Below are 15001 nucleotides of genomic sequence, written 5' to 3'. Positions count from 1 at the left end.
TAAAAATACAAAAAAATTAGCCAGGTGTGCTTCCTGTAATCCTAGCTACTCAGGAGGCTGAGGCAGGAGAATTGCTTTAACTCAGGACACGGAGGTTACAGTGAGCCAAGATTATACCACTGCACTCCAGCCTGAGCAACAGAGTAAGACTCCATCTCAAAATAAATAAATAAATAAACAAAATAATTTTTTTTTTTTTTTTTTTTTTTTTTTTTTTTTTTTTTTTGTAGAGACAGGTTTGCCCTATGTTGCCCAAGTTGGTCTCAAACTTTTAGGCTCAAGTAATCCTCCTGCCTCAGCCTCCTGAAGCACTGGAATTACAGGTATGAGTCACCACATCCAGCCAGTTTCCTCATTTTTAGGTGGGGCTGGTAATATTGCCTACCTTGAGGGGTCAGCTACAAAGATTCTGGGGCTCTGCTACTCCTTGGCTGTGTGACCTTAGACAAGTTACTCGGCCTCTCTGTGCCTCATTTTTTTTCACCTGTGGAATGGAGCAAATCATGGCAGCTGGTGTGAGTATTAACAATTTGCATATAGGAGTTGGCACGGGGCCATTCTGGGGTAAGAACTCAAACATCAGCTGTCGTTGGTGTAGTGCAAAAGTACTTGGAACAGGGCTGGCCTAAAGGAAGGTTGTCTTGGCCAGGTGCGGTGGCACTTTGGGAGGCCGAGGCAGGCGGATCACAAGGTCAGGAGATCAAGCCCATCCTGGCTAACACGGTGAAACCCCATCTCTATTAAAAGTATAAAAAATTAGCTGGGCGTGGTGGCACACACCTGTAGTCCCAGCTACTCGGGAGGCTGAGGCAGGAGAATCATTTGAACCTGGGAGGCGGAGGTTGCAGTGAGCTGAGATCGCGCCACTGCATTCCAGATGGGGCGAAAGAGCAAGACTCCGCCTCAAAAAAAAAAAAAAAACACACACAAAACAAAACAAAAAACAGGAAAGGTTTATCCTTAGTTAACACTTTCTTCTTCTTTCAATCTTTATCTCATTTAATCCTCACCGCAACGCTGTGTGATGAGTGTCATCATCCCTGTTTTACAGATGAGGAAACAGAGGCTCAGCCAGAGATCATTGTTCGCCCGGTTTACATGGAACAGAAATGGCAGGGCCAGGATTTAAACCTAGATCTGCCTGGCTCCCTCCTGGCCTTCATCCCCTGCCCTCCCCCAACACACATAGTATTTACCGGGTGCTACCCTGTTCTAAGCTTTTTCTGAGGGATTATACATTAATCTTCACCACAGCCTCAAAATAGGGTACCCTGTGAGTCCCGTTCGACAGACCAGAAATCTGAGGTCCAGAGAGGTTGCTTCTTGCCTCAGAGGGTCACACAGCTAGCAAATTACCCAGCAGAGATTCGTATCTGGGCTGCCTGGCTCCAGTCCCTGCACTGCCTTGTGGTAAGCGTGTGGCAGATCCAGATCCGATGTCCAGCGTCCTGAGGCCAAAAAAATGGGGGGCAGGGGGAAAGGCTTTGCTGCCCCTCAATCCTGTGCTGTAGAAATAGCTGGAGCTAGCACTTTGGGAGGCCGAGGCGTGTGGATCACCTGAGGTCAGGAGTTCGAGACCAGCCTGGCCAACATGGCGAAACGCCGTCTCTACTAAAAATACAAAAATTAGCTGGGCATAGTGGCACACACCTGTAATCCCTGTTAGCTACTCTGGAGGCTGAGGCAGGAGAATTTCTTGAACCCGGGAGATGGAGGTTTCAGTGAGCCAAAATCACGCCATTGCACTCCAGCCTGGGCGACAGAGAGAGAAAGAGAAATGCTGTCTTTTTTTTTTTTTTTTTTTGAGACGGAGATTTTGCTCTTGTTGCCCAGGTTGGAGTGCAATGGTGCGATCTCAGCTCAACTGCAACCTCCACCTCCCCGGTTCAAGTGATTCTTCTGTCTCAGCCTCCTGATGAGCTGGGATTACAGGCACTTGCCACCATGCTTGGCTAATTTTTGTATTTTAAGTAGAGATAGAGTTTCATCATATTGGTCAGGCTGGTCTCGAACTCCTAACCTCAGGTGATCCACCCATCTCGGGCTCCTAAAGTGCTGGGATTACAGGCATGAGCCACCGTGTCCGGCGAGATGCTGTCTTAAAAAAAAAAAGAAAGAAAGAAAAGAAAGAAAAAGAAGAAGAAAGAGAAAGGAAGGAAGGAAAGAGCGAGCTGGAGCTTGGCGCAGTGGCTCATGCCTGTAATCCCAGGACTTTGGGAGGCCAAGGCAGGAGGATCGCTTGAGGTCAAAAGTTCAAGACCAGCCTGGGCAACAAAGGGAGACCCACCCCACCCCCATCTTTACCAAAAATAACAAAAGTTAGCTGGGCATGGTGGTGCATTTGTAGTCCCAGCTACCTGGGACTTGGGAGGCTGAGGAGGGAGCATTGCTTGAACCCAGGAAATCGAGGCTGCAGTGAGCTATGATTTTGCCACTGTACTCCAGCCTGGGTGACAGAGTGATGCCTGTCCTTAAAAAAAGCTGGAGTAGGCCGGGTGTGGTGTCTCACGCCTGGAATCCCAGCACTCTGGGAGGTTGAAGTGGGTGGATCACCTGAGGTTAAGAGTTCAAGACCAGCCTGGCTAACATGGGGTAACCCCATCTCTACAAAAATATAAAAATTAGCCAGGCATGATGGCGGGCGCTTGTAATCCCAGCTACTTGGCAGGCTGGGGTGGGAGAATCGCTTGAACCTAGGAGGCAGAGGTTACACAGTGAGCCAAGATTGTGCCACTGGACAACAAAGCGAGACTCTGTCTTAAAAAAAAAAAAAAAAAAAAGCTGGATTAGTTAGGATATGAGTTCGATTTTTTATTTCCATGATTCAATCAGCACCCATTCTCCCAAATGCCTTGTCTGTGTTGGACTTGTGTTGGGTGGCACCGGGGACACAGTGGAGACTGACATGGCCCCTGGCCACCTCCTCCCTTCTTGGGGCTCATAGTCTAATATGGGACAGGCCTGTACCCCAACACTGATGACCCAGAGTTGGCAGGGCTGGACATGGGAGCCTAAGAGGCTGGAAACCTGGGATGTAAGAAAGGGCTTCCTGGAGGAGGAAGTATTAGCACTGGGGCTCAGACTATAGGGAAGTAGGGGGCACGATGGCTGCAATTCCCAGGGAGTGCGGAGTCTGGCGTTTGGTCCACGGACCAGCAGCGCCCTCTGCTGGAGGCATCCCATAGTGCAGTGACCAGGGTACAGCGCGCATCGAACCAAATTATGTATGTATGTATGTATGTATGTATGTATTTTTGAGATGGAGTTTCGCTCTTGTTGCCCAGGCTGCAGTGCAATGGCGTGATCTCGGCTCACTGCAACCTCCGCCTGTGGGGTTCAAGCGATTCGCCTGCCTCAGCCTCCCAAGTAGCTGGGATTACAGGCGTGTGCTACCACGGCCGGCTAATTTTGTATTTTTAGTAGAGATGGTTTCACCACGTTGGTCAGGCTGGTCTCGAACTCCTGACTTCAAGTGATCCACCAGCCTCGGCCTCCCAAAGTGCAGGGATTACAGGTGTGAGCCACTGTGCCGTCCTCAAGTTATATTAGAATCGTGTCCATCCAGCTTTGGCCAGTTTACTATTCTAGGACTTGATTCCTTCCTTCAGTCACAATTTATTGAGCACCAACTTTGCGCCAGGCTCTTGCTGAAGATACAGTGGTGACAATATAGAGCCCTGCCCTCAGAGCTGACATTCTAGAGGATAAATATACAGTCAGTAGCAAGTATTTACTAAGTACTTTCTATGTGCGAGGCCCTGATAAAAGCACTGTCCTAGCTGGGCGCGGTGGCTCACGCCTGTAATTCCACCACTTTGGGAGGCCGAGGTGGGCGGATCACCTAAGATCAGGAGTTCACGATCAGCCTGGCTAACATGGCGAAACCGAGTCTCTACTAAAAATACAAAAATTAGCTGGGCATGATGGTGGGTGCCTATAATCCCAGCTACTCGGGAGGCTGAAACAGGAGAATGACTTGAACCTGGGAGGCGGAGGTTGCAGTGAGCCAAGATAGCGCCATGGTACTCCAGCCTGGGCGACAGAGCGAGACTCCGTCTCAAAAAAAAAAAAAAAAAAAAAAAAAAGTACTGTCCCTGTATTAGTTGACGTTCAATTCTCAAAGCCTTAGACTATTTCCATTTTATTGACTAGGGAAACTGAGGCACAGAGAGGTTAAGTTACTCGCCCAAGGCCTGCACAGCGAGTGAGTGCCAGAATCAGATTTGAACCCCGAGCCCAATTATTAGATATCACATTCTCTTACCAATAACGTAATGTATATTATATAACATAATGATGTGATATATATTATATATAATAACTTTAGATTTCTTTCTTTTTTTTTTTTTTTTGAGACGGAGTCTCGCTCTGTCGCCCAGGCTGGAGTGCAGTGGCCGGATCTCAGCTCACTGCAAGCTCCGCCTCCCGGGTTCTCGCCATTCTCCTGCCTCAGCCTCCCGAGTAGCTGGGACTACAGGTGCCCGCCACCTCGCCCGGCTAGTTTTTTGTATTTTTTAGTAGAGACGGGGTTTCACCGGGTTAGCCAGGATGGTTTCGATCTCCTGACCTCGTGATCCGCCCGTCTCGGCCTCCCAAAGTGCTGGGATTACAGGCTTGAGCCACCGCGCCAGGCCTATATAAAATAACTTTAGGGGCCGGGGGCGGTGGCTCACACCTGTAATCCCAGCACTTTGGGAGGCCGAGGCGGGAGGATCACTTGAGGTCGGGAATTCGAGACGAACCTGGGCCGACGTGGTGAAACCCCATCTCTACTAAAAATATAAAAAGTAGCCAGGCGTGGTGGTGGACAACTGTAGTCCCAGCTACTCAGCTGGCTGAGATGGGAGAATCGCTTGAACTTGGGAGGCGGAGGTTGCAGTGAGCCAAGATCGCACCACTGCACTCCAGCCTGGGTGACAGAGCGAGACTCCCTCTCAATAAAAAAAATAAAAAAATTTTAGGCCCTGAAAAGTTTTGTGAACAAAATCAAGAGGAGTATGTAATGTTTTAGTGGAAGGGTGCCATTTAGAAGGGGGCAATCAGGGAAGGCTTGCTGGAGGAGGTGGCCTTTGAGAAGAGACCTAAAGACGATGAGATCTGTGGGAAGAGAGATCGAAGCAGGTGACACAAACAAGGAAAAGGCTCCGCGGCAGGCACTGCAAGAAAGCCACCGGTCTGGGATCTAAAGTTTCCAAGGTTTTAGCTTCGCCAAGGCCCCTGCGCTGCAATCACCCTGATTCGAGGTGCCCTGGAGGTTACCAGCTCCGCGTGCGAAGTTCTGCCATTCCCGCGGGGCCGCAGCCACGAGGCTGAACTTCCCGCGGGCGGTGGGCGTGGCCGGCTCACCTGCGGGGGCGTGGCTCCCAGCCGCCCCGCCCCTCGGAGGAGCCGCCCACGGTCCCAGACGCCCGGCGCAGCGGGAGCGGCGGGGCGTGCCTGGCCTGCGGGACGCGACCGAGCGCAGTGGGGTGAAGCGGGGCCTGGAGCCGCCCGCGGTCAGGTGGGCGCCGGGAGTGGGGCGCGGGACTCTCGGAGAGCCGCGATGATGGGGGGCGGGAGCGAAGGGTGAGGATGGGGCCTGGGGCAACCCTGGGCCCGCTTGTCCTGCGACGGGGAAGGGCCTTGGGGCTCCCAGATGCCCCCTGCCCCGTCCTGGGGCTCTCCGGGGTCTGGAGGCCTGGCTGGGGCCGCGCGCCCACCACCCAGGCGCAGGTAAACAGCGAGGACGGGGCGGGGCCTAGGGGGAGGGAGGGAGGAGGGGGCCCTTGTGACGGCGGGTGAGCCTGGTGCGCGGGGCCGGGCCGGCCGGGGTAAGGTGGTGCGGTTTGCGGGGCTGGGCCACGATGGGAGCCTCCTGCCTGCCTGTGTGTGAGGCTTTGTGTGTGTGCAAGAGAGTGTGTCAGGCTGTGGATATGAGGGTGAAAGCGACTGTCCTCCGTGTAACCCTGTGATGCGACCGTGTGTACGATGTGACACCTTCAGCAATGTGAAAACGTGGGCGACCTCTGATGGGAATGGTGTGTGTGTAGAATCGGATTGTCAGTGGCACTTTATGTCTATGACCAAGAGTGAGTGCGACTGTAGTCAACTTTCTGCTTGGCCTGATGTGCATGTGTGTGGCTGTGTGTGTGGCAGGGAGTGGAACTGGTTGTAGGATTAGGTGTGAATGTTGACCAAGAAGTTGTGCAGCTGTGGTTGTCTTTCTGCCTGTTGGGGGGTGTGTGTGTGTGGTGGACAGTGTGTGGCACTGGATCAGTGACAGGTGACTATGATTGACTTTTGATTGTCACTGATGATGTATGGGGCTGGGCGGAACTGTGTCCAGAAGTGGGACTGTTTCATGGGACAGTGTGTGTGGAACCTCGGGGTTGGATGACTGAGGTGTGGAGGTGTGTAAAGCTGTGTGTGTGTAGAGAGAGGAACTGGAGGGTGTGTGACCTGCATTGATGCCGTGGCTGGCAGTGGTGTGCAATGGAGAGTTTGTTGTGGGGCTGTGTAGTGTGGGAGATGGGAGTGGAGATGTGGACATTTAGGTGGGGTGCTCCTCTGAGCAGATGACCTGATGGAAAAGGGGGTCAGCACCAGGGATCGGTGTGTGGGACTGTGCCTATGATTATCAGCTGTGCGGTTTTGCACCCAGGGCTCTGTGTGAGGGTGGGAGCTGCTATGTGTCTGGGACACAGCCCGAGTGCCGGATGGCTGTGCTGAAGCCGTGTTGCTTGCTGTGGTTGTCCATCTGGCTGTGGAGTGGTGTGTGTCAGGCTGTGTCTGAGGTTATGGAGGGAGGTTGTTACATCGGCAAAATTGTGTGAAGAGTGGTTGTGGTTGTCAGGATGATTCTTGATGAGCCTGTGTGGTTGTGAGTTCAACCATTCATGATGTTTGTGAGTGAGGTGTGAGACTAGCTATGGTGTGACATACACATGCACACAGATTGGCCGGGTGCAGTGGCTCATACCTGTAATCTCAACACTTTGGAAGGCTGAGGCGAGGGGATTGCTTGAACCCAGGAGTCCTAGACTAGCCTGGGAAATATGGTGATACCCTGTCTCTACAAAAAAACAAAAATGAGCTAGGCATAGTTTAGTTTTTTAAAAAATGATCAAGTCTGTGGTGCACAAAATGTACAGGACGCTTTATGTGATCGTGCGTGTGCAACCTGTGCAGAAACCGCTGGGCTGCCTATGGTGGATGCAGTGGCTCGAGTGAAGAGTGTGAGAATGTGGCATCCCTCTACGCATATTCACAGCTCTCTGTTCCTACTGAATGCAAGTATTCATGAGTGCATGGCGTGTGGGTGTGGGAGTCCCTGCTGGCCAGGCCTGGAGGGGGAGGAAGAGGAAGTGGGGAAACTGGCCAGGGATCCACAGTGAATCCTGGGAGTGTGTGCATCTGAAGGTGCGTTGGGCACATTGTGGGGAGTTGGGTTGTATGAGTTCGGGGGACAATGAGTGTCACGGTCAAGTACAAGGAGATGGTCTGAATGTGAGTGATTTGGGGAGTGGGAGAGACAGAGTTAGTTTCTGCGTGGGTTGGCTTTTTCTTTTTTTTTTTAGACGGAGTCTCGCTCTGTTGCCCAGACTGGAGTGTGGTGGTGTGATCTTGGCTCACTGCAACCTCTGCCTCTTGGGTTCAAGGGATTCTCGTGCCTCAGCCTCCTGAGTAGCTGGGACTACAGATGCATAACACTATGCCTGGCTACTTTTATATTTTTAGTAGAGCCGGGGTTTCACCATGTTGGCCAGGCTGGTCTCAAACTCCTGACCTCAACTGATCCACCCACCTCGGCCTCCCAAAGTGCTGGGATCACAGGCGTGAGCCACTGCGCCCGGGCTTGGCTTTTATTTCTAAGAGAATATACCTGTGTGTTAGGTGGGATTTGCAAAAGGGGAGTGTGTACAGATTGTTTTTGAAAGAATAGTGTATGTGTGCGCCTGAGTCGGTGTGTTGTCTTAGGTTGTATTTCTAAAAGGAAAATGTAGGTGTTTGTATTGAGTTGTATATTTAATAGAAGTGAGTACGTGTTGTTATTTCTAAGAGATGAATGTATATTATGTTGTCTTTCCTTTTCCTTTTCCTTTTCCTTTTCCCTTCCCCTTCCCTTTCCCCTTTCCCCTTTCCCCTTCCCCCTTCCCTTCCCTTTCCTTTTTTCTAGACTGGGTCTTACTCTCTCGCCCAGGCTGAGTGCAGTGGCGCTATCATGGCTCACTGCACCTTCAACCTCCTGGGTTCAAGCAATCCTTCTACCTCAGCCTCCAGGAACACCACCACCACACCTGGCTAATTTTTTTATTTTTATTTTTTTTATAGAGACGGGGTCTCACTATGTTTCCCAGGCTGGTCTTGAACTCTTGGGCTCAGTTGATCCTCTTGCCTCAACCAAAATCCCAAAGTGCTGGGAGTACGGGTGTGAGCCACCGCACCTGGCCTACATTGTGTTTCTTTTTTTTTTTTTTTTTTTGAGACGGAGTCTCGCTCTGTCGCCCAGGCTGGAGTACAGTGGCCGGATCTCAGCTCACTGCAAGCTCCGCCTCCCGGGTTCACACCATTCTCCTGGCTCAGCCTCCCAAGTAGCTGGGACTACAGGCGCCTGCCACCTCGCCCCGCTAGTTTTTTGTATTTTTTAGTAGAGACGGGGTTTCACCATGTTAGTCAGGATGGTCTCGATCTCCTGACCTCGTGATCCGCCTGTCTTGGCCTCCCAAAGTGCTGGGATTACAGGCTTGAGCCACCATGCCCAGCTACATTGTGTTCCTAATGAGGAAGTGTGTGTGTATGTGTCACTGTATTTCTGGGAGGGTGCGTGTGTGTATCGTGGTTTTTTTTTGTATTTTTTTTTTTAATGGAGTCTCACTCTGTTGCCCAGGCTGGATTGCAGTGGCATGACCTTGGCTTCCTGCAACCTCCGCCTCCCGGGTTCAAGCAATTCTTCTGTCTCAGCCTCCCAAGTAGCTGGGACTACAGGCATGTGCCACCACCCTGGTTAATTTTTTTTTTTTTTTGTATTTTTAGTAGAGACGGGGTTTCACCATGTTGGCCAGGCTAGTCTCAAACTCCTGGCCTCAAGTCATCTGCCCGCCTCGGCCTCCCAAAGTGCTGGGATTACAGGCGTGAGCCGCTACACCTGGCCCCATGTTGTATTGGAGAGAAGGGAGAGTGCGTGTGTGTGTCAAATTGTATTTTGGAGAGGAAAATGTGTATGTTGCATTGTGTCTTTAAGAAGGGAGGGTGCGGGTGTGTGAGGTGTGTTTCTGAGGAGTGTGTTTGTGTGTCTGTGAGGACCCCAGGGTCACCACCAGCTAAGTTTCTGTGACTTTGTCACCCACATACAACCACATGAAGTCCCATAGAGGGGGGGCCCCGCCCATGATGAGCTGGGCTTCAGACTCTCAGCTGTCACATGGCCAGTGTGACATCCCTGGACCACACCTATCACACGTGTGTCCCGACAGGCCCTGGGCTGGCTGAGCCTGTCTGATGGAGGAGGGCAGAGCCCCTGTTCCCCCAGGGTCCATCTGCTGCCTGGGAGCCAACACATGGCCCCGTCCTCACTCCCCCCAGCCTAGAGGCCTCTTGGGCTTCCACGGGCCCTGGCCCCTCAGCCCTCTCCTCCCACCCCACCCACCCCACCCACCCCCAGTGGTCTGACTGGTTCCCAACAAAAACACCCTAAGAATGAGCTCACGCAGAGGCTGCCGCCTCCACACGCCCCGCCCCACTCGTCTGGCAGAGGAGGGTGCCTCTGGTCCCAGGTCGGGAGCTCTGGGCCAGGGGATCCAGGGGCCTTGGGGTGGGGAAGGCTGGCCAGGTGAGCTGAGAGCAAATGGGGGAGCCCAGGCTAGCTGTTTGCCTTCTCTTGGTTAATTACACATAGGATTTGGGAACTGTCCTCCGGGCAGAACCCTGGGTTGGGAGGACAGACGAAGGTAGACTAGACTGTTCCAGATGAGAGCTGGCTGGGATGGGTGTGGAGACTGGGATGGAGAGGGTGTGGAGGCAGAGGGCTGGCCAGGATGGGTGGAGCAGGGAAGAGCCAAGATGGGGAGAAGTTAGGGGTCCTGATGGCCATTATGGGAATAGAGGGTGGGGGCCAACTGACTGGCCTGGGCAATGATTTCCCAAACCCCTCACCATTGCACCCCAGGAGCAGCAATGTCTGTGCAGGTGGCAGCTCCCGGAAGTGCGGGGCTGGGCCCAGAGCGCCTGAGCCCTGAGGAGCTGGTACGGCAGACACGGCAAGTGGTCCAGGGGCTAGAGGCGCTGCGGGCAGAGCACCGTGGCCTGGCTGGGCACCTGGCAGAGGCCCTGGCGGGACAGGGCCCAGCGACTGGCTTGGAGATGCTGGAGGAAAAGCAGCAGGTGGTGAGCCACTCGCTGGAGGCCATCGAGCTGGGGCTGGGCGAGGCCCAGGTATGAGGGGGCCAGGTGGGGAACTGGGAGAGGATAAACTGAGGGCGGAGGGAGGACCAGGTATGAGGGGGACAGGTATGCAGGGGACTGGGAGAGGGGTTCACTATTGCTGAGGGGCACACTTTGGGAGGCTGAGATGGGCAGATCACTTGAAGTCAGGAGTTCAAGACCAGCCTGACCAACATGGCAAAACCGAATCTCTACTAAAAATACAAAAATGAGCTGGGCATGAGGGCTCCTGTAATCCCAGCTACTCGGGAGGCTGAGGCATGAGAATCACTTGAAACTGGGAGGTGGAGGTTGCAGTGAGTGGAGATAGTGCCATTCCACTCCAGTCTGGGTGACAGAGACTATTTGAAAAAACAACAAAAGTATGGCAGAAAGGCACATCTGGGGCAGGCGGAAGCCTAGGGGAACGAGGCCTGGGAAGGTGAGGCTCCAGGCCAGAGATGGAGTCCCTTGGCAGTTCTAGGGGGTCCTTGTATGTGACAGGGACCCCTGAACCAGATGGCATTCTTCAGTAAACTGTGGGTCCTAGGGCAACTTCGGGGGTGAAATCAGAGGGGCCGCTCAGAGCCTCTGAGGGCACTGGAGCCATGCTGGTGGAGTCTCTGCAGAATCTGGGGGTGTTGTGCATAGTAGTGGGGTGCAGCGGCCTGATTCGAGGTCTGGGCTGGGTCAGAGGCTGTCTGGCAGGGTAGGAACCAACCTCGACTTGGGACCCCCACTCTGGGCAGGTGCTGCTGGCCTTGTCTGCACATGTGGGTGCACTGGAGGCAGAGAAGCAGCGGCTGCGATCGCAGGCCCGGCGGCTGGCCCAGGAGAACGTGTGGCTGCGGGAGGAACTGGAGGAGACACAGCGGCGGCTTCGGGCCAGCGAGGAGGCCGTGGCCCAGTTAGAGGAGGAAAAGCGCCACCTGGAGTTCCTGGGGCAGCTGCGACAGTACGACCCGCCCACAGAGACCCAGGTGCCATGGGCAGGGCAAGGTGGGGGTGCCGGGCCCTTCACAGAGCCCCACAGTTCCCCAGACCCTCCACAGAGCCCCCAGACCCACCAGAACTTCCGCAGACGCCCCCACTAGCTGTTCCCCGAAGCCCCCGGGCCTCGCCAGTCCCCCAAGGGGCTCCTGACGCTCATGATCACCACCTCCCTCAAACCCCGAGATAGATGCGGGGCTCCAGTCTCTGAAACAAGCCCCCACTCCCCCGGCCCCCCACTTTCCTGTCCCTGCAGCAGTCTGAGTCCCCGCCTCGCCGAGATAGCCTGGCCTCCTTGTTCCCCAGCGAGGAGGAGGAGAGGAAAGGTGGGTGTCGGGAGTACATGCCACAGATGATGGCGGGCCAGGGTGGGGAGCGGGCTCTGAGCTGCAGGACCCCAAAGTCTCTGAACAGGGATGGGGAGGTGAGGGCAGGGTCAGGAGGACCCTGAATGTGACAATGAGCAGGTGAGGCCGGGAACTGCGAAGACAGGGTAGCTGCCATGAGCCCGGCAGGCCCTGTATTCACATCTTGCAGGGCAGGTGGGCCGCCATGTACCTGTCCCGAGGCCAGGATGCATCCCACCAGCTGGTTAGATGCTAGTGACTCCAATCTCAGAAGTTAACACGGGGGCCCATAGTCCCAGGGGCCAGTGAGGCAGTCTGGGGTGTGTCTCCTCGTGCGAGGATGGAGGGCAGGAGGCTTAGGAGGCTTGCAGTGACCCAGAGCCCACCCTGCCCCACCCAGGTCCTGAGGCCGCAGGAGCAGCAGCAGCTCAGCAGGGTGGCTATGAGATCCCTGCCCGCCTTCGGACCCTGCATAACCTTGTGATCCAGTATGCGGGGCAGGGCCGGTATGAGGTGGCGGTGCCCCTGTGCCGCCAGGCCTTGGAGGACCTGGAGCGCAGCTCGGGCCACTGCCACCCTGACGTGGCCACCATGCTCAACATCCTGGCGCTGGTGTACCGGTGAGAGCTGCGGCCGGCCATGGCAGGGGGCAGGAACGGCAGGGACCCATTGGGTGCAAGTGGAGGGACCCTGGTGCCCCCTCTGCCACCATGGAGCACCGGGGGAGGTCAGAGCAGGGGACAGCCAGAATGGAAAAGGGGAAGGCTCCTGCTATAAGAACGGCAAAGAGGGAGTGGGCCAGGGATCTGGCGGGTGGGGGGGGGCACTGAGCCAGGCAGAGAGGAGTCAGAGCACAGACACCAGGGACCCCAACAGAGCAGGCAAGAGCACTGGGGTGGTTAGAGGCTTGGCAGAGGTCTGGGGATACAGGGCCTGGTGTTAGAGAATTGGAAGGTATGGAAGGGCCCCCAAAAGGCCCCCAAAGGGTGCTAGCCATGCTTGGTTCAGCCAGGTTCCCTGGACCTGCCAGGATCAGCCCAGCCCCTGTGGCTGCAGCTGCCCCAACCCCGGCCAACCCCCGCCACCCCTGGGCTTCCCCGCAGGGACCAGAACAAGTACAAAGAAGCCACAGACCTCCTCCATGATGCCCTGCAGATCCGGGAGCAGACGCTGGGCCCTGAGCACCCTGCGGTGAGTGGGGCCCCAGGGAGACGAAGTGGGGCCGTGCCTGCCTATCCCTGCCCATCCCTGACCTGTGTCCCCAACCCCACAGGTGGCTGCCACGCTCAACAACTTGGCTGTCCTCTATGGGAAGCGCGGGCGCTACCGGGAGGCAGAGCCCCTGTGCCAGCGCGCTTTGGAGATCCGAGAGAAGGTCCCATCCCCCTTACCCAACCCCGAGGAACCCCTTGTAGCCCTCTCCATGGATCCTGAGCACTTACATCGCGACCCTGATCCTTGGGCCCCTTGCGTTTGGTACCAGGAGACCCCAATTGGAGCCCAACCCATCACCCTCGACCTTCTGAGATCCCAGTTTGGTCTTGACCCTGACTCTGACCTCTCGCCTTACCTCACACGCCACCCCCCAACTAGGTCCCGCCACAGCCTTTCCAACCCCTCATGGCCACTGGCACAAGCCCAGCCCTGACCTACCCATCTCACCTTGTGCCCCGCGAGTTTCTGGATCACCATGGCCTCTGACCTCAGTAATCCCGCTCGATGGTGTCACTTGTGCCCCAGCCCCCAACCTCTCAGGTCACTCTGCTTTGGCCCTGTAATCCCTCACTTGTGACCACCATACAGAAGTGATGTCACGTGTCCCACCAATCCTGTATGACCCCTCTGACTTGTGACCCCTGGCCCCCAGGTCCTGGGTGCTGACCACCCCGATGTGGCCAAGCAGCTCAACAACCTGGCCCTGCTGTGCCAGAACCAGGGCAAGTTTGAGGACGTGGAGCGGCACTACGCCCGGGCCCTGAGCATCTATGAGACCCTGGGCGGGCCCCAGGACCCCAACGTGGCCAAGACCAAGAACAACCTGGTGAGGCCCCTGGGGCTGAGTGGGCCCGGAGTGGAGGGTCTGCCCTGGGGAGGCACCCACTGGTTGGATACAGGGTGAGCACCATGGGGAGGGGTCCCCCTGAGGCAGGGCCCTTAGAGCAAGTGTCCCATCAGACACAGGAGCTGGCTCAGCACAGAACACGGAATCAGGAAATGCGTGAGTCCACGGCATCCAGAGGACAGTCAGTGAAGGGGAAGCTGGCAGGCACAGATGGCAGCAGCCGACATTTATTGAGCTCACTGTGGCCGGCTCCCCTCTAGGCTCGGTCCCCACATCACTAGTTCTTACAGTGTCCCTATGAGGTAGGAGCTGTCGCTCTACTTTGCATGTGAGAAGAGAGGCCATGCCACCAGCCCAAAGTAGAACAGAGAGGCTCAGAAACAGGAGGTTGCCTGCCCTCCATCCCCCACGCAGGAGGTAGGGCGGAACTCCAAACCCCCTCTACCCCAGGGCAAGGCTTTAGGCAGGGGCGGGATGGGGCCAGGTCAGCACAGTAGAAAGTGGGACTGGGGCCAGGCGTGGTGGCTCATGCCTGTAACCCCAGCACTTTGGGAGGCCAAGGCAGGAGGATCAGTTGAGGCCAGGAGTTCATGACCAGCCTGGACAACATACCAAGACCCTGTCTCTACAGAAAAAAAAAAGTGGGACTGGATGCAGTGTTGGGAACTAGGGTCCGAAAAGTTCCCAGACTAGAGCCAAGATCACCCAAGACACTCCCTTCTCCACAGGCCTCAGCCTACCTGAAACAGAACAAGTACCAACAAGCGGAAGAGCTGTATAAAGAAATCCTCCACAAGGAGAATCTACCTGCCCCTCTCGGTGAGCCCTGAGCCCCTGCCTTCCCTCCTAGTAGCTTTTCTACATCCCCATCTCAGTGTCCCCCATCTTTCCCCTAGGTGCCCCCAACACAGGCACAGCTGGTGACACAGAACAGGTGAGGATGGGCTGTGCTTAGGCTCCTGGGGAAGGCGTGGGGACTGCATGGGCTCAGGGATATGAGCAGCATCCTGGCCTCTCCCCAGGCCCTTCGCCGCAGCAGCTCCCTCTCTAAGATCCGCGAGTCTATCCGGCGAGGAAGTGAGAAGCTGGTCTCCCGCCTCCGAGGCGAAGGGGCGGCGGGGGCGGCCGGGTGAGTGTGGATCAGGTCGGCAAAGAGCCCTGACATCAGCAGAATTCACAGCCCACCCCCCACCCCTCCTGCTCA

The 15001-nt window shown here is 55.5% G+C and overlaps 1 protein-coding gene across 5 annotated transcripts in view; it reads left to right on the top strand.

The window, feature by feature from the left end:
- Window positions 1-5391: 5391 nt before the first annotated feature.
- The window catches only part of KLC3 (kinesin light chain 3), a 10253-nt gene continuing 643 nt past the window's right edge, over window positions 5392-15001 (top strand). Inside the window, exons 1-11 of one of the 5 annotated variants that reach the window (XM_007997203.3) lie at window positions 5392-5500; window positions 10145-10410; window positions 11148-11378; window positions 11645-11714; window positions 12136-12355; window positions 12839-12926; window positions 13009-13110; window positions 13603-13776; window positions 14526-14616; window positions 14694-14731; window positions 14820-14926. In XM_007997203.3, the coding sequence (XP_007995394.1) occupies window positions 10153-10410; window positions 11148-11378; window positions 11645-11714; window positions 12136-12355; window positions 12839-12926; window positions 13009-13110; window positions 13603-13776; window positions 14526-14616; window positions 14694-14731; window positions 14820-14926 (1379 nt within the window). In that variant the 5' untranslated portion in view covers window positions 5392-5500; window positions 10145-10152. Of the gene's footprint in view, window positions 5501-5531; window positions 5713-9385; window positions 10411-11147; window positions 11379-11644; window positions 11715-12135; window positions 12356-12838; window positions 12927-13008; window positions 13111-13602; window positions 13777-14525; window positions 14617-14693; window positions 14732-14819; window positions 14927-15001 lie in introns of those variants that run through there. The other 4 variants (XM_073016285.1, XM_073016286.1, XM_073016284.1 and 1 more) reach the window with 4 other exon arrangements.

This window comes from Chlorocebus sabaeus, chromosome 6, assembly GCF_047675955.1.
Source record: "Chlorocebus sabaeus isolate Y175 chromosome 6, mChlSab1.0.hap1, whole genome shotgun sequence".
NCBI lineage: Eukaryota > Metazoa > Chordata > Mammalia > Primates > Cercopithecidae > Chlorocebus > Chlorocebus sabaeus.
Note: the sequence above shows the minus strand (reverse complement) of the source record. Positions and strands in the feature narration are given on the sequence as shown.